The sequence below is a fragment of the Zingiber officinale genome, chromosome 1B (assembly GCF_018446385.1).
Source record: "Zingiber officinale cultivar Zhangliang chromosome 1B, Zo_v1.1, whole genome shotgun sequence".
NCBI classification, from domain to species: Eukaryota; Viridiplantae; Streptophyta; class Magnoliopsida; order Zingiberales; family Zingiberaceae; genus Zingiber; species Zingiber officinale.
The window spans coordinates 150,184,487-150,210,297 of NC_055986.1; the positions used below are offsets into that span (position 1 = coordinate 150,184,487).

General features: G+C 32.2%; 1 protein-coding gene across 2 annotated transcripts in view; it reads left to right on the top strand.

Moving 5' to 3' along the window:
• LOC121984930 overlaps nt 1-25,811 on the top strand; it is a 146,792-nt gene that overhangs the window by 22,463 nt on the left and 98,518 nt on the right. For both annotated transcript variants that reach the window (XM_042538116.1, XM_042538125.1), the window contains exons 6-18: nt 18-135; nt 346-447; nt 515-682; nt 762-922; nt 9,462-9,629; nt 9,835-9,927; nt 10,006-10,324; nt 10,423-10,527; nt 10,601-10,696; nt 10,784-10,851; nt 19,351-19,471; nt 19,571-19,765; nt 19,855-20,052. In XM_042538116.1, the coding sequence (XP_042394050.1) occupies nt 18-135; nt 346-447; nt 515-682; nt 762-922; nt 9,462-9,629; nt 9,835-9,927; nt 10,006-10,324; nt 10,423-10,527; nt 10,601-10,696; nt 10,784-10,851; nt 19,351-19,471; nt 19,571-19,765; nt 19,855-20,052 (1,912 nt within the window). The remainder of the gene's footprint in view (nt 1-17; nt 136-345; nt 448-514; nt 683-761; nt 923-9,461; nt 9,630-9,834; nt 9,928-10,005; nt 10,325-10,422; nt 10,528-10,600; nt 10,697-10,783; nt 10,852-19,350; nt 19,472-19,570; nt 19,766-19,854; nt 20,053-25,811) is intronic.

Consider the following 25,811-nt stretch of genomic DNA (forward strand, 5'->3'; position numbering starts at 1 on the left):
TAACTCGTTTCCTGCAGCAACCCTGGACACCCATTTGCAGCAGGTTTGAAACTTGGAAGACTTTCTGCAGTGACAATAGATGATCTGGGTAGGGAAACTTTTGCTACTGGAGGTGCTTTGGAACACATTCAGAAGGTTGACCATTTTTCTCTGCTTATGTTTTGGAACACTTCATTATTTCTCTTTTCTTGACGCGCAACATTGTTTTACATAACATGGTAGCCCAACCTACAAAAAGACACTGGTTGAAGAATTCTCGTCCAATATTCATGTTGCAAGTTTATCATTTTTTAGGATCCTGTTATTTCAATACAGTTTTCCCTTATCCAGTTTTTCTTTTTGCAGTCAGTCGAACTTGAAAGTCTGGCCTTCTATTTTGATTCAGATATTTTGCCCTGGACTGTCAACAAGTCATGGGAGGATTTGCTTCCTTCTGAGTGGAATCAGGTATATTTTTCTAAATTAACTTGTGTTAGAAAGATAATGCACTGAATTCTGTATTCCATTTTTTTAGATATTTGAACTCAGGAGCGAGACTATCAAAGAACATAACTACATTTTAGAACCAGTAACAGGGAATGCAAAATACAGTAAGCTACAACTAGATGATTCCAGAAGCACAGGACAAGCTCTACAAAATGCAATAATCAATTTGGATAATGTTACATTATCTTTGTCAAAGGTATTCACTCACTTTCTCTTGTTTAGAAGTAGATTTTTTAACATGTTGACCCTTAGTAACCCTGACATTTTGGATATAGGATGGGTACAGAGACATTGTGAAGATGGCTGATAACTTTGCTTCCTTCAACCAGCGCCTGAGATATGCTCACTATCGTCCTTCAGTCTCAATCAAATCAAATCCTGCTACTTGGTGGAAGTATGCATACAAGGTGGTGACCGATGAGACAAAGAAGGCCAGGTAGTTAATCATTTATGTTTTATTTTTTTTTAACACTAGAATTGGATGACTCATAGTGATTTTGCACTAGTTGAATCATAGCCTGAAAACATTAGAAATCGTGAAGATAATAGCAAACATCAGTTGGATAAGAAATCAGATGGTGTGAGTTTGCAATTGGTGAGATTAAAGGAGTGGGCAGATTCTTAGAAATTGGTGGAATCAAGAGGGGAAAAGCAGCTTTTGTAAGCATGACAGATCTTGATAGGAGGAGTTCACTGTCGTTAAGTGGAAAATGGATCAAGATGGAGGAGATGGATGAGTGGTGAAGGAGGATTGTTACATAGCACAATATGTTATGCTTCCCTTTCTGCTTTGAACAACAAATTCTCTTTGTGCACATGATTGGAAATTGTGTCAAACCATGTATAACTAAACAACATATCTCAAAGAAGGAATCACAACTAATGATGCAACCAACTCACTAAACAACCTGTAACTAGAGGCCAAAGAAAATAACGTTCGAGTGAGCACAAATGCACAATGTACATTGAAGGTTAACAATAGATGTGCACAAACTAAAATTCTTCAGAGAGAATATCAATTAATATTAACAAGCTCTTGATGTTAAAATTTTAGGTATCCCCATTGTTTAAAATCTTGAGCCGTATCCGAGTTTTGGTCTATCATCGGAACGATACGATTTTGATATCATATCGTATCATGCCGATATGATTTTCAATATTTTTTTAAATATAAAATATATTAACTAAAAATAAAATATTTAACATATATATTTAAAAAATAAAAAATATATAAAAATATTTTTTTTAAAAAAGGAAAAAAATAGAGATAAATAAATAAATAAAAATTTTATTATATATTTTTAGAATTAAAATAAATAAAATATATAGTTAATTAGATAATTTTATTAGGGTTTAATTAAGACCTAAATTATCTTTATTATAGTTAGAAGTTGATTAAGATAATCAATTTAAATTTTAATTAAAATCCCCTACATTCTCACGTGACTACGGGATTCACACAACTCCGCGGTATTTTTTAAATATAAAATATAATAACTAAAAATAAAAAATTTAAAAAATATATTTTTTTAAAAGTAAAAAATATAGAGATAAATAAATAAAATTTTTATTATATATTTTTAGAAATAAAATAAATAAAATATAATTCATTAGATAATTTTATTAGGATTTAATTAAGCCTCTTTGGATTATCCCTATCATAGCTAGGAGTTGATTGAAATAATTAACTTACTCTCTGGCTCTGTCGCGGGTCGCGCTGCCCCTCTGGTATGATCATGGGGCTTGGTGCAGGGTCGTTCTGGTAGGCGGGTGAAACAAAATGTTTCGATTGGCTTGGCACGAAATTTTAATCCATGGTATCACCAATTATTCAACTTTAGTTAGCAACAATAGCTAAGTTTGAATTATAATTAGATGTGAGTAGAAATTTGATAAAATCGAATTAACCTAACCGAACCGACCGAATTTAGGAATTCGGTTCGGTTAATTCGATTTCCATTTTTTTAAAAAAAATTCGGTTCGGTTTTTGGTTAATTCGGTTCGTTTTCGGTTTTAATTTTGTAATTCGGTTAAACCGAATAAGAATATTAATTTGATTATTTTTTATTTAAAAATATAATTAATTAAACAAAATCTTATTTTTTTACTAAAAACCGAATAATGTTTTAAAATTTCGGTTAATTCGGTCAAAAATTGAATTAACCAATATTTTATCGGTTTGGTTGGTTCAGTTTTTTAGGACAATTCGCTCGGTTCAAAAAAAAATTTGGTTTATTCAGTTTTTGATTTGTTCGGTTTAGTTTTGATCTAATATTCAACCCTACAACAACAACAACAACCACCAAGCCTTTTCCCATTAGGTGGGGTCGACTGTATGAATCCTTTTACGCACTCTATCTCCTATTATATCATCATCTATATTTAAATAAATTTTATCTTATTTTATTGTTGCTAACCAAGTCTTTTTTGGTCTTCCTCTTTTGATATGTATGTTTATCATAGTTTCACATCGCCTAACTAGAGCATTTATTAGTCGTTTAAGTACATGTCCGTACTATCTTAAACGTCTCTCGGAGTTTTTCCTCAATAGATGTAACTCCGACTTTCTCTCTAATGCTCTCATTTCTTATTTTGTCCATCCTCATATGTCCACACATACACCTTAACATCCTCATCTCTGCAACTTTCATCTTCTGCTCATGTGCTCGAGTCATAGCCCAGCATTCAACTCCATATAGCGTATCAGGTCTAACTACGATTTTATAGAACTTACCTTTAAGTTTAAGAGGTACTTTACGGTCACATAAAACACTCGACGCTCCTCTCCATTTCACCAATATTCTATGTAAGACATCTCTCTCAATCCCTCCATCATTTTGCAAAAATGATTCTAAATATTTAAATCTCTCGGTTCCGGGCAACTCGTCCTCTCCTATCTTAACAATTGTTCCATTACTTCTAATATTGCTAAACTTAAATTCCATATATTCTCTCTTTAATTTATTAAGCTTAAAACCTTTCCCTTCTAGTATTTCCCTCCAAGATTCTAGTTTAGCATTTACTCCTTCACGTGTTTCATCTACCAAAATAATATTATCTACAAACAACATGCACCACGGTACCGTGTCTTGAATGTGCGCCGTCCATAATTAGTATAAAAAGATAGGGACTTAGAGCTGATTCTTGATGTAACCCTATCTTTATTGGAAATGCTTCAGTTACTCCGCCTAAAGTCTTTACTCTGGTCGTTACATCCTCATACATATCCTTAATTAGTTCAATATATGGTACGCTAACACTATCTTTTCTAAAATTCTCCATATAATTTCTCTTGAGACTCTATCATAAGTTTTTTCTAAGTCAATGAATACTATGTGTAGATCTTGTTTTTGCTCCTGATATTTTTCAATTAATTGTCTAAGCAGGCATGAACCCAAATTGATTTTCTGTTACTGTAGTTTCCTTCCTTAATCTTTTTTCTATTACTTTTTCCCAAAGTTTCATAGTATGACTCATTAGTTTCATACCCTTATAGTTTGCACAATTTTGTACGTCTCTCTTGTTCTTATATAAGGGAACTAGAGTACTTATCCTCCATTGATCAGACATTTTTTTCATTTTTAATATCATGTTAAATAATTTTGTAAGTCATTCAATATCTTGTTTCCCTAAGCACTTCCATACCTCTATCGGAATATTATCTGGTCCAACGACTTTTCCATTGTGCATCTCATTTAAAGTTTGTTTTACTTCTGAAGTTTGAATTCTACGATAAAAATTAAAATTTTTATGCTCATTTGACCTACTTAAATTACCTAAGTTGGTCACCTAAACTTTCATTAAAAAGTTGATGAAAATACCTCTTCCACCATTCTTTTATTTCTCCATCGTTTACTAATACCTTATTACATTTATCTTTAATACATTTTATTTGGCTAAGATATCTTGTTTTCCTTTCTCTCACTTTAGCTATTCTATAAATGTCTCTTTCCCCTTCTTTTGTATCCATTTTTTGATATAACCGTTCAAAAGTTTCATTTTTTGCTTCACTCACTACTTTCTTAATTTCTTTCTTGGCTATTGTATATTTTTTTAAGTTTTCTTCGTTCTTACAAATATATAATTCCTTATAAACTATTCGTTTTTTCCTTTACTTTCTCTTGTACTTTCTCATTCCACCACAAAGATTCTTTACTTAGTGGTGCATGCCCCTTTAATTCACCGAGTACACTCTCAGCTACTATTTCCAATTTTGATACCATCTTATCCCATGTTGTATTAAAGTCATCGTATATTTCACCTAATGCTTGTACTTCTACCTTCTCCTTAAACATATTTTACTTCCCATCATTTAACTTCCACCACTTAATTCTAAGAATTGTATATATTTTCTTTCTATTGGTACTATGTTTGAGGCGTATATTCAACACTACTACCCTATGTTGGGTAGTTAAGCTTTCTTCAGGGATGACTTTGCAATCTTTACAAATCTTTCTATCATTCTTCCTGACCATAAGAAAGTCAATTTGCGATTTATTATTCCCACTTTTGAATATGCCTAAGTGTTCTTCTCTTTTCTTAAAAAACGTAATAGCTAATATAAGGTCATATGCTATTGCAAAATTTAATATAATTTTCCCTTCCTCATTCCTCGTTCCAAACCCATAACTCCCATCTACTCTCTCATATTCCTCATTTTTCACTCTGACATGCTCATTTAGATTACCTCCTTTTAAAATCATTTCATTTAATGAAATATTTTGTAATATTTCATCTAAGTCCTCCCAAAACCTTGATTTGGTAGCTTCATTTAATCCTACCTGTGATGCATATACACTAATTATGTTCATTGTTTCTTTCGCAACTATTATCATAAGGGCTGTAATTCTATCCCCTTTTCTAACTACTCCTACAACTTCATCCTTTAACAAACTATCGACAATAATACCCACTCCATTTCTTGCTTTACTCTTTCCAGTGTACCATAACTCAAAACTCGAGTTCTCTATCATCTTTGCCTTCTCGCCTATCCATTTTATCTCTTGTACACATAAAATACTAATTTTTCTCCTAATCATCATATCTACTACCTCCATTAATTTACCAGTGAGAGTTCCTATGTTCCATGTTCCAAATCTTAGATTATTAGTTTTCCTATCATATTTGTTCTTATCCAACCTATGGTGTGAGAACTCTTGCCTATTTAACACTACACCTAAGTTCTCATAGAGATGTAGCGGTCCTTGCTACAATCGGACCTTGTAACGCGAACTCTTGTATATTTAGCACTACACTCGAGTTATGAAGATGTAGCAGTCCTTGCCGAGACGGTACAGTCGGATCCTGCAATGCGTTCCTTCCGGGAAACAACTTTGCATTAGCACAATAGTTTAATGGATCCATTTATTGAATATTTGCCATAGTTTGACGTTGGCTGGCAACCTAACGCAACCCTCCTCTTTTATCCGGGCTTGGGACCGGCCATGACCGATCGTCATGGGCGGAGTTATCGAATATTCAACCCTAATTATGATAAATTGTCCATCTTTAAATCATCAGCATTTAGAAAATTTTAATTTATCACTTATTTTAGAAACACTGATTTTAATTTCTCTATGTTATGGTAAAATGCTATAGCAATATTTATTGATCAAGAAGCACTATGAAGGCCTTATTGGCTAATTGAAAGTTTCTATTTTTGGCTTGCAATGTTAAGAAAATAAAACAAAGTCATTAAAATTTGAAAAATAAATATTTATCACATCATTCCCGTATAATAAATTTAAATATGTTAAAATATCAATACTAAGAATTTGTTTTATTTATTTTTTTAACTTTTATTTTGTAAGGAGAAATTTTATATATCAAACAAGGGCTTAAATATGCACAACAATCACTAGTTATTATTCAACATGAAAGACAAAAGTGACAGTGTAGTAATTTTGAGGAGATAATATAGATATATAAGAGATTATAAAAATAAACCATTCTAGTATTTTATACCCACATATGTAACATTCATTGTTACACAAATATTAAGATAAGAAGGAGACACCATTCATCATTCATTCAACTCACATATGTTGATTTTCAATCAATTTTAGTAATCAAGTTGCATTCTTTGCATTCTGTTATTTAATTAAGAATGATGATACTCTAGAGAAAAAGACAATAATATCCACTTTTGTTAGAGATCCTCACAACACTATGTGGTGTTCGAGAGGCAAGGCATCTCAAGGGCATGGAACAAGGGGCATGAGGGTATAAGCTGCAGTAGTGAGGAAAAGAAGATAAAGTGAAGTCGGCGTGGGGATGAGCTAGGGAGAGAAGTGGAGGGGAGTTAGGTGACACTTAGTGGCTATAGAAGTGGGGCACACCACAGTTACAAGGGATAAGGGATAGAAGAGAAGGTGGAGACAACACGACTATTAGCTGAGGGGAAGAAAAATATTTATATACTTGCAACAAATTAGAATTCCCACTGATTTAACTAACACATCAAAATCTTGAGATGCACCGACGTTTTGGTCATTTACTGGAACAACATTGTTTTAGTATTGTGCTTTTTAATGAATAATGTCGTGAATTGGAGGAGGAAGGAATGAAGAAAAAGATGAAGAAGAAAAGGATAACAACTATATAATTTTTATATATAGTTAGTTCGATGTTTGCTTTCCATAATTTTAACATTATATGGTATGGAGACAAATAAAAAAAAGAATAACTATTCTCATAATTTTTGTATGTCAAGGGGTGCCAAATATTGACATGAAATTCATTGACACAATGACATAGAAGATATTATTTCGGTGCCAAGTAGTATTGAGTTTTAGTAATTTATTAGAACAATACTTTTTGAGTGTTTCGCCTAGCACAATACGCGCATGGTACTACGAGATTTCAAATCATAGTGCTGTCCAGCCGTTGTGCTTGCTCTGGTGTTGCGGCTTACTATACATGGGGCACCGTACAATGTCATGGTCCTAAATTTTCACATTGAGTGTTTGCAATCATTGGACATCTCATCCTCTCATTGTGACCTCACACTGAGCTCATAGAAGATTCAACAAAGGAGTTTTGTAGCACTGGGTTGTTCCACATGCTGATTGGTGTGCAAACAAAATGTTTCGCTCATTCTAGTGTTGTAAATGACAGTAGGCAGTGGCGGGGTTACAGTGACCCCGCTTAGGCGGTTGAATTTTTTTACTATTTTTATACATAATATTATAAATAATCATTATACTTTATAATATTTACTTGTAATGAAATATATTAATTAAAAATTAGAATTTTAATCTAAATATTTAAAAATAATATATTAATTAATTAATTAATTAATTATAGAGTTTTGATATCCTAGCCACCTTACCTTGCACACCTCATGCACACTTAAAAAATTTTTTCGATTTGAAATTTTTTGGTGCTTAATACTATAACCCAACCCCTAAATCTTAGAGTCAAAAGCTTATTGATATAACTAGGAGCTTAATTTTTTTTTTTTTAAAAAACGCGTTTGGTGCGGCAGAGTCGCCGCTCACAGTGGCGACCTAGGTTAACAAACGACAATGAGATACTTTTATTAGACTTTAATTAAGTCTATTTAAATGATCCCGATCATGGCTAAGAGTTGATTAAAATTATTAACCTAAAATTATTTAATTAAATCCTAACTTACAACTTATCTGTGTACCTCGCGTATCCTGTTTTGGCAAGTGACGAGTTTGATACGTTACCAAGACTGTGCAACACGTCCTGACGCGTCGCCGGAGCCGGCGCGACATTGCCGGGCTTGTCACCGAGCTCAGGCGACGCACCCAGATGAGTCACCTGAGTGTCGCATGGCCCGGGCGATGCGTGTGGGCCCGTCGTTTGGCTCAAGCGATACTTCTGGGCCCTTTGCTAGGCTCGGACAATGTGTCTGGGCACGCATGACGAGTCCGGACTTGTCTCCGGGCCAAGGCGACGCTTTCGGATGTGTTGTGGTGGCGAAATAGCGGCAGTGGCGGAAAGAGGTGAGTTAACATTGTCTCAGGCAAAGGCGATATGGTTGATGCTCGCCTCTCGCCTAGGAGCCTCGGCCGCCATTTCAAACATTGCCTCATGCTGACCAACACATAAATAAACTTTAAGCAAAGAACCAACCTACTACTTTAATGCTAATAAACCAAATACCTTTAACAATTGTCTAGCTATTATTTTTGTAAAAGTAATTGTCAACAAACAGCAATTTAAAAATACTCTTTTGAAATTACTGCTCTGATATCAAATAACATTAAAATGATCACACTCTGTCAATTAATATTAATTTTGAGAATGATAAGTTGACAAATCTATTAGTTCACACTTCTGTTTCCCATTATTTGCGCTTCACTTGAACTGATAAAGGTGAACACATTATACACTTCCAAAGTTTCTTTTAATCTCACAATAGTAGCAGCCTTTGGAGATTGAAACCTAAGTCCAATCTAGAGAGAAGGCAGTTCCTTCAATGTCAATCACTATTAATTGTTTCTTGAGACGTGAAAGTTACTTTTGTATCAAGCATATGCTGGTTCATTTGAAGTTCATTGTGAAGGATGCATTTGCCTAATCATTCCAGATTGATATCCCACCTTCACAATGTTGGCATCACCTTAACAATGTTTTCTTTATTTCCTGTCGTGACAATTTTTGAACTGACTTTCCAAGCAGGATAGTATGGGAAACTAAATTTTACTGTTTAATTTTTTATTATCTAATTCATATGATGAAAGTCAGCTCGGTAGACAATTGTCTAGGTGCATTGGAACTGCATGTATTATATAGGACATCATTACCTTTCCTCTCTAAAGGGTATTTCTCATTTTTCTTACCTGAAGTGGTCTGATGTTTTGATAGGTTGCATATGTTTTGAAATTAAAGGTTGGAAAAACAAGATTATTCTTTGTCCCTGCATTCTATGCTTTTATGATTATTGTTCAAATCTGCCGTACATGTTTTCATTTAGCTGAAATGATCGGAACATGTTCTTGCAGCGGGAAATTCTCATGGGAGCATGTTTTGAAATGTGCAAGGCTCCGCAAAACATACATCTCTCTTTATGCATCTCTCTTGAAATCCGATCCAAACCATTTGGTAGTAGATGACAAGTTAGTTGAGGAACTAGATCGTGAACTTGACATTGATGTGATTCTTCAGTGGAGGTAATGTTGCTGCCTATTGTTTTATCTGGTGAAAATTATTAAAATTTACCATTCACTTGCCCTTTAATTCACAATAAATTCTTTATAGCCTTTTAAAACTGTTACTTACAATACTTTCTCAAACTATTTACCAATTTATGATTGGGAGCAATATACCTTGATCTTCTTTTGGAAGGATGCTGATATGTAACTTTTTTCTCTTTAGGATGTTGGCACACAAGTTTGTGGAGCAGGTATCAGAATCAGATCTCATGGCTGAGAAAACAAAACCAAAGAGCTCTTGGTGGTCATTTGGATGGTTGCTATTTTTCACATTTCTACACATTTCTTTGGGGATTCCTTGAACTACTTATACATTGAATGGTGTCTTTTCTAGGACTGGTTCTTCCAAAGATGACAGTGATCATAGAGGCTTCACTGAGGAAGACTGGGAGCAGCTAAACAAGATCATTGGCTATAAAGAAGGTTCTGATGATTACCTATTGGCTTCTGAGGAGAAAGATATCATGCAATTTTACATGGAAATCCACATGAAACATAATGCATCCAGGCTTGTTTCTGAGGGCCAAAATTTTCTTGCTGACTTATCTTGTGAAGGTTTAGCTTGTAAAATAAAAACATATCCAGAAGCAAAAGTTTTTGATCTTACATTGGGGTCCTACAAGCTCTCATCGCCATATGGTCTCCTTGCTGAGGTTTGAATCTCTAAAATGTGCTTCAACAGAATTACAATTAGCTATTTGTCACTATCATTGTGGGGTTTAATTGTGCATCTATTTATATTATGAGACAGAGTGCTACTGCTTCTGATTCGCTGGTTGGCATCTTCTCATACAAACCTTTTGATGCTCAAGTAGACTGGAGCTTTGTCGCTAAAGCTTCTCCATGTTATGTTACTGTATGTTATTGTAGTTGGTTACATTCTGTATTTGTCTTGTGCATATTTTTAATTATCCTGATTTGGTTAACAGTATATAAAGGAATCTGTTGACCAAATTATTGGATTTTTCAAGAGTAATTCTTCTGTTAGCCAGACCCTAGCTCTGGAAGCTGCAGCCGCTATGCAGGTACTTCAATTACTTCAATTTTGTATCAGCAGTTTTCTCTAATTGTCAAAACCTATTCATTAGAATTCCTGTTGCTATTTTATAAAGATGACAATTGATGGAGTCAAGCGCAGTGCTCAACAACAAATGAACAGGGTTTTGAAGGAGCAGACCAGGTTTGTTTGCAGCCTAGTTAATCTTTTTTTTTTTCAATATGTCGAGCTACATTGAATTACTCTCATGTATTATCTCCCAAAATTAGTGATTTTTTATTTCATCATGTTTCCTCTTAGTATTTTTTTTTCTACATTAATTTTTGCTACACTTGATTCTTAATAATGACACTGAATATTAATCAACCCTACTAATGTTACACATATTCATATATTAGTTTATATTACATATGGATATACAATATACACCTGCATATACAATTTATATGGGTTTAGATTGGTTTATCTATTACTAGTGTTCTTAAACACAACTAAAATGAATTTCTTTTAATTTTTTCTAAACTAAAACTAAACAAATAAACTTAATTTTTCTATTTCATTTTGATTAATTATAGTTTGGATTTTAGATTTTGCATGCCCTTTAATTCTAAGTGTAAGGAATGTAGCAAATGTGATTTCAAGACCCTAAAAGAAGGGGGTGCATCACACTTAGCTGAGGCGCACTGATATATGGTCCAAAGTTATGTATTTAGTTGTGTTCTCTCTTGTTCTTCTCCTTCCTCTTCCAATTCTCGATAAAACAATATCATTCCAATCAAAGTCTATAACTTCATCACGGTTCGAGATTTTGACACTTGAATGTGCATATATGTAATTATATATCTATTCTAGTTATTAATGATGCAAGATACAAATAATATAATCAATACAATTATCTTTTTGTTTATATTACTCAAGAACACTTAGATAAGACAAGTGATGTATATATTTTTAATGTGTTATTATTTGGTATTGAATATTTGAGGTTTCCAACTATATTCAAATGGTTTTTTTTTGTTGAAGGGAGGGCATTTTTAAGATTGTTGTTGATCATGAGAAATAATTGCATTCTCTCAACCCAAATGGGTGAGGCGTCAGGTCTTCAAGTGATCCTTTGGAAATAATTAGGGCATTTGTTTTTATTTTTTATTTTATAAAATCTCATGATATTTTTGATTATATAGAATTTAGGTAGAAAAAGTTGAGTATAGCATCACAATGAGGTAACTATAGATTATATTTGATTTATGATAATCCTAAAGCCAAACTGAGAAATATAAATTTGAGATTAAACACACTACACCACAATCCATCCTTCAATACACCCTCATGCTGGAGTATAACTAGTTACATAAAATAGAGTAACTAAGGCAAAATAAAAACTAGACATGCCAATGATGAAATAAGAAATATACTAGTCACACACATGTGAAAGTAAGTTCAAGTAGTTAATGAAGCCTACAAGCAAATGATTCTTTCAGTGTTAGATTTGTAATTTTGAAAATAGTTAATTGAACAAGCAGTCAACAATCATTTGGATCTCTTATTGGTAGCACTTTATCAGTGTGAATACATAGAAGAATGAAATGAAACTAGGATGAAGACATGACAGGAAGCTCTCTTAATCCAACTTTTCCTTAAAGTGGCTTATATAACAACACACAATAGCCTAAGGGAAAAGAGAAGTACTTGAGGCTCATTCAAGAAAAATAGATATGTAGCTCAATCCTTTGTTAGTGCTAGCAAAAATAAGAATATGATATTTTCTTTGTTCCTGTTTTCACTGAAGATAGAGTCCACAACTCAACTGTTAATTGGAGGTTGTAAAATAAGAACACACATGGATGTTGCATATTCAAAATACACATATGATAAAATAAAATATGTTGAAAGAAGGAAGAGGAAAATAAAAGCTGGTTGGGATTTGAGGAAGATAAAAGGAAAGCAAATTCTTTGTGTTGTGACCTGAAAAAGCAGATTGCTTATAAATCGAGGGAGAAGAAATTAAAAGCTAAGATCTGAACGAGGATTATAATAATAGTTGGTGAATAAATGCTATTCCAAGAAATACTGGTGGATAAAAATAAGAAGAGCATTGCACACGATCTGTCAAATATTGCTTTTCTATAGTGAGCTTCTGTATGCTCCTACATGTCTGTATTAGCTTTTCCTTCGTAGCTTTGTCTGCAGAAACATCTAATTCTAGCTTCATGAACTTGTTAAAAAACATTCTTGATTTACAAATCCTTGTCTTTTTGCATGGATGCTTAGGCATGAAACTTGTATTAAATTTCATGCTGGGTAGTGTTGAGCCTTGTTTGAGAGCAACATGCACAATAGCTAGGTGCTAGTCGTCAATTAAAGGCCCTCAGGCTGGTTTTGTGTGACAGGTGGTATGCTCAAAACATTTCGGGAATAGGCAGCCGACCATGGTTATAGATGCCAACCTGTGTTGTTCGATGTATTTATTGTTCTAGACGGGTACCCTACCGACCTAAACTGATACCCTATCGACATGGTTGTGTCAACAACATGCGAGAATACATGTGCATCTTTGTCCTTCCGAGCGCGATAGAAATCAAATCGTTGAGGAAAACTATATAAATCACAGGGAAGGGCAATTGGCGAGAAAATCAGCAGCAATGACTACGAGGGCGGCGGGCGGTGGAAATTCTTCGAATTGCGACGGGCGACACTCCTTCGCACGTAGAATTCTTGATTAGGGATTTTAGGATTTTAATATAACTTTAAAACTGTTATATTAAAATAGACATAACTATATAATATATATAACAGTGATATATCAGTGCTATATATATATAGTAATATTAATATATTTATTATATAAATATATATAGACTGTAACTATATATATATATATAGTTATATATATAAATAAATATTAGATAAATTAATAATTAATTTAACAAATAATTAATTGATATAATTGTAATATATAAATTTATATTGTTATTATTTATTTATTTAAAATATAAATAAATTAAAGTAAAAAATAAAAATATTTAACTGAAAATTTTAATCACGCCTTAAATTATTTTTTTTTAAAAATAATTTAAATTTAAAAAATATTTAAAATTTTAAAATAATTCTAATAATTAGTAAATAATATTAAAAATAGTTCTAAAATTTTTAATTTGTTAAAAAAGGTTTAAAATATATATTTCTAAATTTTTAAATAACTTTGGTAATAAAATTGTAATATAAATTATATATATAAACTGTAATATTTAATATACATATATTATATAAAACACATATAAATAAATATTCAACAATAACAAAGCCTTATCCCACTAGGTGAGGTCGGCTATATGAATCCTTTTACTCAATTGAGTTTTATCCTCTACTATATTTAAATAAATTTCATCTTATTTTATTATTTCTAACCAAGTCATTTTTGGTTTTTCTCTTCCCTGTGATGTGCATATTTGTAATAATTCACATCACTTAATTGAAACATTTATTGGTTGTCTAAGTATATACCTATACCATCTTAAATGTCTTTGGAGTTTTTCTTCAATAGATGCAATTTCGACTTTCTAATATTTTCATTTCTTATTATGTCTATTCTTGTATGTTCACATATCCATCTTAACATCCTCATAACTCTTATGTACTCGAGTCATAGTCCAACATTCAACTCCATATAACTGCCATTTTATAGAACATTCCTTTAATTTTTAGAGGTACTTTACAACTACATAGAATACCGGACACTCTCCTTGATTTTAACCATCTTACTTGTATTTTATGTAAGACATCTCTCTCAATCCCAATATCCTTTTACAAAAATAATCATAATATTTAAAACTCTCAGTTTAGACAACTCATCATTTCCTATTTTAATAATCATCTCATTATATCTAATATTGCTACTTAAATTAATATTTTTTATAAAGCCTTTAACTTTCAATGTTTTTTTAACATTTACTCTGTCTCATCTAACAAAACAATATCATCTAGAATATATAAATAAATATATTATATAAATTAATAAATAATTAATAAAATTATAATATATGAATTTATATTTTTGTTATTATTATTTTTATATTAATTAAAAATGTAAATAAGTTGAAGTAAAAAAAGTAAAAAAATTTAATTAATTTTTTTTAAACTTGTATTTATAATTTATCTAAATTCTAATGAATCAAATTTAAATTAATTTTAACTTTTTATAATAATATTGAATTTTTAAAAAATATTTAAAATTTTGAAATATAATTCTTAAAATAGTAAACAATTTTATTTTTTTTAAAAAATATATATGATTTTAAATGTTTTAAATAAATTTATTTTTAGAACTATGTTATACATTATGTATATAAATATTTAAATTATAATTTTTAATATATAATATTTAGAATATGTATTCATAAATTGTAACTTATATTTATACCTTCTTGTATCTGCTAGAAAATTTAATAGATATCAAACATCTTAAGAGAAAATATTAAAATATGAATTCAATAATAAACAACTAAAATGAAATTAATAGTGAACATTTATAACAATCAAATATTACTAAAAATAAATTTTCAGTTAATATACATTAATATTTAAAATTAAATAAGTATCCAAACTATATTGGCATGACACGATATCGAAACCATATCATTCGAGTCTCAACTGAAAGCTTAGCATGGTTTGAAATTTTAAACCATGGATAGCACTAGCGGACACCTTCGCATACACAGAATGTGATCTCATCCCCCTTCTCCTTTTGATATTGTAATGTACATAAGGAAAAGAATAATGCAAATAAGGAAATAAATATTGTAGGAAAGGAAATAATTTTAAAAATAAATAAATTGAAGATAAATTTTAGATTGGTTCACCCCTAATAAAAGAAATGAAATTGAAAGTCTATAACATTAGAAAGTATTAAAGATTTGCGCATTTGTGATAAAAGAAGCAAAAGGATAGCTTGGTGCATGAAACTCCTATCAATATGGGTCCAGGGAAGGGTCTATTAGCCTTATCCTGCAATTGTGATAAAAGGAAAGAATTGAAAATCTTTAGATACATGAAATATTCAAGATCGTCACATTTGCAATAAATGTAAATAAACTCAAAATTATTCAAGATTGACACATCTGTAATCAATTAGAAATTTAATTTTTTTTATTTGAAAATTAATTTTTTCAATTTTGGTAATAAATGGGGAATCATTATAATCCATGTTTGATTAACCTATTTTCTTTATTTAGAATCTTTATTTCCATATTTACTTATGAGTTTAATCACCTTTAAATCAATACATTTTTCAATTTTTCTTCTTTGTGTGAGGGTATTTCTTCTATGTGATTTATTTCCTTCTTAGCTTCATCCACTTTGTTCCTAGTTCTTGGGTGGTTTGACAGTTTAATTTTGGCGTCGCACCAATTTGTATCGAAGTTGAAGTCAGGTGGTTTCGTTTTAGTGCTAGTTATCTTCATATTCATTATACTTTAATTTCAATTCCTCCCTCATCCATAACTTATTCACAATTTGAAAGCTAGCCCCTATCACAACTCATTCACAGTTTGAGACGTAGCTTGTTTCAAGTGACTATCTACGAATTGCTCTTCGCAAAGGTAAACATCAATGTGTTTATTTAATGCCTTCTTTTGTGTCTTATGATGACTTATCATCATCTACCTACTCCTTTATTACATCACTATTCTATATCCCTTCCTAAAATTGTTCTGTATCTCATCTTGGTTGGCATAGTGCTATGATCGAAGAGATGAATTCTGTGGATGATAATGGTACTTGAACCCTAGTCAAATTGCCTACAAGGAAGAAGTTAATTGGATGTCAATGGGTGTTTACAGTTAAATTCAATCATGATCTATTGTTCGACTTAAAGTTGGTCTTGATGCTAAAAGCTATACGCAAACTTATGAATTGAATTATTTTGATACATTTTCTCCTATTGCTAAATTTATTTCCGTCTGATTATTTATTTCCATGGCAGCCACTTATAATTGACCCTTACATCAATTAGGAAGTTTATATAAAGCAATTGCGAGGATTTATTGCTTAGGGGAAGTATGGGAAAGTTTGTTGTCTTCATAAATCCTTATATGATTTAAACAAAGTTTGCCCCTGGTTTGACAAATATAATCAGGCGATTGAGAAGTTTGGAATGAAGAAATATAAGTATGATTATTCAGTATTTGACAAATAGTCTACAAAGGACCTCAACTTGTTAGGTGTATATATGAATGATATTGTCATTACTAAGAATGATGTTGCAAGTTTTTCATATCTTAAATCCTTTTTTTCACAGTCAGTTTATACAAAGGATTTAGAAGAACTAAGAAAGAAATCTTTTTATCTGAGAGAAAATATATACTTGTCTTATTGTTTAAGATAGAAAAATTAGAAGCTAAATAATGTAGTACTTCAATGACTTCTAATCTGCAATGCACAAAAGATGATGAATTATTTGAGAATCGTGAGAGGTATAGAAGATTGGTTGGAATGTTAAATTATCTTATTGTGACTCATTCAGATATTGCATATTCAACTAATATTGTGAGTTAATATATGACTTCTCCAACAGTTAATCATTGGGTAGTTGTAGAACGAATTTTGTACTATTTGAAAGGAGCACCTGAACGAGGTATCTTGTATAGCAATCATGGTATACTAAGGTTGAGTGTTTTTCAGATGCTGACTGGGCAAGATCCAAGGATTATCGAAGATCCACATCCGGTTATTGTGTCTTTGTTGAGGAAAATCTAATTTCATGGAAAGTAAGAAATAAATATTGTCTCACGTTATAGTGCAGAATTAGAATATAAAGCTACAAAGTATTTGAGATAATCTAAAGTAGGTCTCAGAACTTTAGTACTAGCCATTTTGTCATGTTATAATCTAGCGGCTCTTTATATGTTGTTTCCATATTTTCACAAAAGCTTTAAATGAGGTTCGAGTTGTTTATTTTTATCACAAGCGGGACATGTTCAATATTTATGCTCCAATTTGAGAGAGAGAGTGTTACAAAGTATATAAATAAAAACATGGAATTATAAGGATATGATGTACCTTAATTGTTTAATTGTAGAGATTTGATTAAGTCTAGGTATTCTCTATATATGTATGAGATTGATGAATAAAATTAATAGTATACTTTTAATTCCTTCAAATTTTTTAACACTATGAAATATCAAAATCACATGTTTATCTTCTATTTGAAACTTGATAAATATCAAAATTCAAAATCACATCATTAAATTTTTCATAATGGAGGAAGCAAGAAGAATGTTGTTAGAGCATTTTGAGCTCTTCCCATGGTGATGCAGCAACATGGTGTTTTGAGGGAGTAAAGTTATGCTGTGAATTGGTGGTGTTGTGGGCAATCGTGAAAAAGTGTTAGGTGAGGACCATTGCAATCTCACTGAGAGGGAAAATTCCTAGAAAAGGGTGGATTTAGTGTCAATTTAAGTAGGAGCAATAGGTAGTTCCCCTTTTTGGTTTCGCAAGGAGAAAGGTGGCACTGGCCTCGCTGTGGGCAATCAAGATTGAAAAATGGTGGAGGGGAGATGCCCTACTGGTTCTGATCATTTTGGAGAAGAATTTGATCTTTGGCAGATTTATGTTTATACAAGTGAAAAAACATAGACGAGAAGCACTTTGAGATCAACAATGGAATTGCTTGGGCTCAGGATCAGGAGACTATTGTGCTCAGAGAAGGAATTGCACAAAAGGGAGGAAGAACAAACCGAATTAAGAATGTCTTTGATACCAATTCACATAGCACAAAAATTACGAGAGACCAAAATTGGTAAAGCACTAGGCTAATGTCAAATTGATGTAATGCTAGGCTACCAAAAATACTCAAAAATATCATAAATTGAAAATGAATTTGTGTACAATATTCCTACCCTTTTATAAATTGATAACAGGATGTATTCTTCATAAAATAACAACTAACTTATCCAAGAAAACTCTAAATATTTCCCAAAAAATTAACAACTTTAGAAATTTATAACAATTCTAAAATTAAATAACATTGCACAAATTTAAAAAACATTTTTGAAGGAAATCCTAAATTTATCCCTAAATCTTGAACTGAGTTAACACTTATAATAAATGATGGCGCATCTTTAGAATTGATATCGATTTGGTTTTGAACTTAATTTTTTTTAACTTCATTAAATAGATCAGTAAAGTTCATTATTTTGTTGTTCATGTGAAATTATAAAAAGAAATTTTGTTATAGATATAGATAACCGCACATTCTTTTAGCCAATTATGAATATAGACTTGTTGGTTTTCTTGTGCACGGGAGGTCATACTTTTTCCATGGTGTGATGGCTCCACCCTTCATTCTTATTGGGCTCTCTTATTGCCTGTCTACTTATCTTAAACACCTGTCTGGTTGATTCTATCAAAAATTTTCAGCTGGTCAGTTCGACCTTGTTTGATAACATAGGGTAGATATGGACCATGTTGACCGGAGCAATTATTGTCACTTTTATCTTCCTTGCTACTTATGAGTCAGTGCTTCTGATTAAATATTTAATATTTGGTGTGTATTTGCCACTTTAATCAAAGTTTTGGTTTTCCCCCTATTATTTCAAGGAAAATTATATTTGTCAGTAGCTCACATGAATGAAAACTTTATACATTTTCGTCGTAGCTATTTGGATTGACAATCAACACTTTTAGGTTTTTGCTTGATCTGGATATAGCTGCTCCAAAGATTACTATTCCCACCAAGTTCTACCCGGATGATTTGCATGCAACTAAACTTCTCCTTGATTTGGGAAACTTGACGGTGACAACAGAGGTCATTGACGATCCTTGTTATTAACACTTGAATTTGTAATAGGAAATTATGTTAAAACTTTTTCTTTCCTGTCAGTAACTATAGATCTTCTACATGCAGGATTACTGGGAATGTGATTCTTCAGAAGAGAAGGATTTATACTTGCAGTTTAATTTAGTCCTTAGTGATGTATCTGCATTTTTAGTTGATGGCAATTACCATTGGAGTGAAACTCCCCTTGATGTTGCTCAAGTAAATAACAACAGTTTCTTACCAGTTATTGAAAAATGTGGAATTGTTGGAAAACTCCAGCAGGTTCGATCTTTAATTGATTTTTCACCTCCAATAATGATTTAGTTTTTTTTAAAAAGAATTTAAGATTTCATCCTTTTTTTTTGAAATAGATCCATTTGGAAAATCCATTGTATCCATCAACGAGACTTGCTGTGCGATTGCCTTCTTTGGGTTTCCATTTCTCTCCTGCACGGTACCACCGCCTAATGCAAGTTGTGAAGATCTTTCAGGAGGACAATGCTGAAATTGGTGTTCAACCATGGAATCAGGCTGATTTTGAAGCATGGCTATCTCTTTTAACATGGAAGGTTTTTGTTCTTTCTCTGTTGTTTTCTTTGTTCTACTTGGTAAATTCTATAGGAATGTTTAGCTGATGGAATATTAATTTATTGCTGCCCGGGTTGTTTACTTGATTTATATTTAGTTGTTGAAGTTGTGAAGTGGGATAAATGAGATTAAAACCCATGTTTACATAACCTCCAGGATACCAAACAGTTCTAACACTCCTTAAGACAAATATCAATATTTTATTGTCTAACTTATTGTAGAAAAAGATAAACTGGATCTCTATTAAATGGTTTGGTACATAGTTTAAAATCTTGTCCCGTACCAAATAAAATGGTTAAAATGTATCGTTCTAGAAAATTATCAAAACTCAAGTTCTCCATCCTATGTTTTATCTCCGTTCTCCTTTAAACATCATGCATCGAAACATTGGCATGATAATGAAACAATGTCGTTTAGTGAAAGACTAAAACTCTAATACAACTCAACATTTTGAACCTTGGCTTGGTAAAAGTATCATAGGTTGTCTTTTGAAAGAAGCATATTGAGTTATGATCTTGAACAGTCGAAAGTATTTGTCCCCCGGGTGTAGTTGAGTTGGTACTTGGGCAGGGTTTGCCACCAGAGAGGCATGATTCGATTCCCAATAGTTGCAAATACTATTTCGGGCCGCTTGACTAAGGTTGAATACATCTCGTGATTTACCCCCTTTCAGAGTGTGTAGGGCCGTGAGGGTCATTTGATTATCATCATACATATTCATCTTGTCCGTGCTTATAAAATTGTAGTTAATAAACATAGAGGTAATTCACATGATCTTATTGTGTATTAGAGTTAATCCACATGATTGTATGTATTCTATATATTTTTTCTTAAGTATTAGAGTGAGCTACACAATATGTTCTTTATAAGGTTTAAAATTTCTGGTTGTATCGAAGTTTTGATTTATTATCGGAACAATATGGTTTTGGTAGTATATTGTGCTGCGCCGATACAATTTTGGTACTTTATAAAATATAAATATATCAATTAAAATTTTTTTTATTAATATTTGATAGTTATAGATGCTTACTGATTGAGTTATATTGGAGATTTTAGATGTTGAATTTTAGTTCGAATATTCTCATAAAATGTTTGATATTCATTGAGTAAAAAATAATTTAGGATCAGCTGAAATTAGGGCTGGTTCGGTACTGTATATCTAATTTTTCATATGATATATACCAATGTCATACCTAAAATTTGACATACCAAAACTTCAATATACCGTATTTTTGGTATGATATAAATTTAATATTGTTCATACCAAGTATGGTATGGTATCAGTACAATACTGTCTATATACTGAAATTATAAAAGGAAAAAAATTGTATTTGCCCAATTGCCCACGATGAAGATGGTTTTCTCGTTGGGCTAGGCCGATTGGTATAATTGTTTAAAGGCTAAAGCCCAATACAAGACTTTTAGGCTCTAATTAGAAAATATTAAATCTTATACCGATACCTAAAAGTTTGGTAAAGTATAATGTTGTACTCAATTTTTTGGTACACCATTAATATTAGTATCGGCAATATTGTGGAGGCAGCATGAGGTCGCGACTGCCTTCGTGGCCTCGCTGAGGTCGTCGCGAGGTCACGACTTAGACTTTGAATCCATGTTCGGTCGGTGGGAGGAATGATAAATTTCACCCATGCTAATAGACAAGATACAATATCTTAATTCATGGTTCTTTTGTTTTGATAGGAAAATGTTAAACGTTTATCCTTAGGTGGCTTCATCTGTACTTGTATTAGTATTTATATCTAAGAGCATGTACATTTATATAATCACAAATTGGTTCTCAACACTCCGTTAGGCCTTTCAAGGACTTTGTTATTAAATCTACCAATTGATTGTTAGATTGCACTTTATGACAATTTGTTGTCGTCTGCTTTGTCTTCTCATGGACATTGAATGGAGGTGATTTCCCTGGCAACTTGATTATTATAATACAATTGTGTTGGTCTATTAAGATCTATGCAAATTCTATAAATAACTATTTGACAGTTAATTTCTTGTATACACCTCTACACTTGACCATGCAATTGAATTTTGCTTCTTAATTTCTCCAAGATATTAGATTTCCTCCAAGAAAGATACAATAACATGATAACATGATGGAGATTGTGATATGTCTGCATTAATATATCTTGTAATCTAGAAGTGCCCTCAATCATGGTACAAAATACCATTGGGCAACATTCCGTTAATGAGCCAGTTTCATAGATGTCACCCAATGACCATGACATTGAGAAAAAAATTGACAGAGCAAACTAGAATATATCACCCTTAGAACCTCATCTATGGATTTAGGTTAGTTGGAATAGGGTGTACTGAAAGAAAGTAAAAATATTAGTTGAATCGAAAATTGATGTAGCTTAGATGAACAACACCGATTCCCTTTTTAGAGACTTGAATAACTAAGGAAGATACATTTAATAAATTTTGGTGACAAATCTTTGCTTGAGGATAAGAAAAGATTATAACTTCATTGCAACAAAAGAGATGAAAAGGGTAGGTGACCATTATGAACAAAAGAGGTATATGGTTTATCAAATCATACATCATAAAAACATTACTATCACAAAATTATAGAACTCATAGAAGTTCTTATAGAAGCCCGCCATGACCGGTCCTAAGCTCGGATGAGAAAGGGTGAAGGTTGCGTTAAGTTGCCAGCATGGATCCATCAAACTATTATGCTAATGATAGATTGTTTCCTGGAAGGAACGCAATCCGACTGCAACATCTTTGCAAGGATGAAGGACCGCTATATCTCCAGAACTCCGGTGTAGTGATAAATATGCAAGAGTTTGGGTTGCAGGACGCACATCTCCATGAGAATTTGAGTATAATGTTAAATATACAAGAATTCTTATACTATAGGTTGGATAAGAACAAATATTTTAGGAAAATTAATGGTTTAAGATTTGGAACAAGCAACTTAGGAACGCTCATTGTAAAACAATGGAGGTAGTAGATATAATAATTAAAAGAAGAATTAGTATTTTGTATATACAAGAGACAAAATGGATAGTAGAGAAGGCAAAGATGATAGAGAATTCAGGTTTTAAGTTATGGTTCACATGTAATAAAATAAAAAATGAAGTAAGTATTATTATAAATAGTTAATTAAAGGTTAAAATTGCAAGAGTAGTTATAAAGGGGGATAGGATTATAGTTCTTAAGATAGTATTCATTGAACATTTGCCATAGTTTTAACACTGGCTAGTAACTTAATGCAACCCTCCTCCTTTATTCGGTCTTGGGGCCGACCATGACTAGTTCGCCATGAGCGGAGTTGGTTCTTAAGATAGTAGTGGCTAAAAAAACTATTAACGTAATTAGCATATATGCATCTTGAGTAGGATTAGATGAAAACATCAAATCTAAGTTTTGGGTGACTTAGATGAGATATTATAAAACATTCCGCTAAACGAAATGATTTTAATTGGAGATCTAAATGAGCATGTTAGAGGGAATAATGATGAATATGATAGGATGGAGGGGGGTTATGAGTTCGGAACAAAAATTAAGAAGGAAAAACTGTATTGGATTTTGCGATAACATATGACCTTATACTAGCTAATATATTTAAAAAAAAATGGAACACTTTGTCATTCTCAAAAGTGAGAGTAATAAATCTCAAATTGGCTTTCTTATTGTTAGGAAAAAGGAATAAAAGATTTGTAAAGATTGAAAAGTAATCCCTAGAGAAAACTTAATTATCCAATATGAGTTAGTAATGCTTGATATACACTTCAAGTATAGTATCAATAGAATAAAATATACATACTCCTAGAATTAAGTAGTGGAAGTTAAAGGATGAGAAACAAAATACATTTAAGGAGAGTGTAGGACTATAAGTATTACGAGAAATATATGACGACTCGAATATGACATGGGATATGATGGTTTCAAACTTGAAAATAGTAGCCAAGAGGGTAATCGGTGAGTTAAAGAGACTATAGTGCATGTTATTTGATACCATCTTATCCAAAAATATTATTTTTATCTCTACGCCAAAAGAATGGATGATAGATATTCATTAATTAAATGAAGAACCATATTATGAGAATAGTTATCAACAATAGATAAAATACCCTAAATCAACTCCACCTTTAAGTGTACTAAAATAAGTCATGTAGGTACTTGTGTTGACTTGATTAAGGAATTAGGATTAAAAATGTTTTAACTAGTGGATAAGATGTTAGCTAGTAGACAATATTGGAAAATTGGTTCCTCTCTTGTGATTACAATCAATCACTATATTTTAATTATTGACAAACACTAGTTAGGCGATTGCATTTGATAATTACTGTAAGTGTTATCGACATGATATATTATTTATATTGATTTGAGATATTATTAAAGAGGTGACAAAGAGATTAAAGAGATTATGGAGTTATGTAGAGTGTCTATTGGTGGTTCATGCTTGTGTGCTTGAGTAATCCAAAGACCAAACATTTTCTATATATCATTTGGGTTTATTTCAAGTAGGTTATTGTAATGATAGCTTTAAGGTAGTAGGGTTTTCTCTAGAGAGCTATTTCCTTATTATTAGGGCCTAGTTGCCTAGGAGTTTTAGGTTGCTTTATAATAGGTTTGCTTCTTTTATTGTTCCTATTGTTGCTTCCCTTCTTTTCTTTTCTTTGTTGACTCTTTCCTCTCTTCCTCTTTGATGCCATCAACACTATATGTGGGCATGATATCATTATGGTATCATTCCAGCTAGTCCACCTTATACTGTGCCACCAAGCCAGTGAGAACAAACCTTGTCGCAACCACATTAAGTCAATTAGCTCTTTAAACGTCTGTATTCAGCTTAATCCGTAGTGCACATAGAGTTTGCGGAGCTTGTTGATTTAATGTGGTCGAGATATGTTTTATGTTCAATGACTTGGTGGCACGGTATGAGGCAGACTCGTAGTAAAATGACATGGAGTAAGCATGTGGATCTTGGTGCATTCAATGTTCTGGAGGCCTACACAAGGTGGACTCTAGAACATGGAGCATTGAATGATTGTTATTCTGATGCTGTAAATCATGAAAGTTTCATGGTTTGAAGGCCCCAAATAAGGCAAATTTGTGGGCATGAAGGATTGAATGACCTAGAACAAGCTCAAGGAGCTTGGTGTAGTTGATAGACACCTTAACACAAGGTGGATTCCAATGTGCAATGACTGAGGTGGACTCGTGAGCATTGAGGATCCGATTGAATAAAGTGATCTTAAAGACATGATTAAAATTAAAACATTGTTGGGATCAGTGGTTTATGAGATTGTTAGAAGGTAGAGGGGCAAGGGGTGAATACTATTTCTACTTACAATATGTTAGCATGCAAATATAAATATGTAGTAGAATCATTCCTCTTTACGGCATATGATCTTTCAGTGGATCACTTCTGAAAGCCCAAGCCCTCTATACTTTTTCTTTTTAAGACTTCTTTTGGAGATGGAGAAATATACTACAAGCTTTCAACGATGTACATTTGGGGCTTATAATTGAGGAGAGAAGTGAGTGCAATAAGCTCAGAGAATTAAAAAAAGTATAGCTATGAACATTAGTTCAACCCTTCTTTTTCACCTGTTTAAATAGGCCTTCAGTGTCTTCAGCTGTTGATTATCGCTCTACTCGACATTGACGCCATCATCAATTTGATTCCATCATTCGTCAACTGCTGCACTTTAGCGGTTGTGCTATCCGACTCTTATGTTGTAGCTTTTTTCCATCAACAACTCCA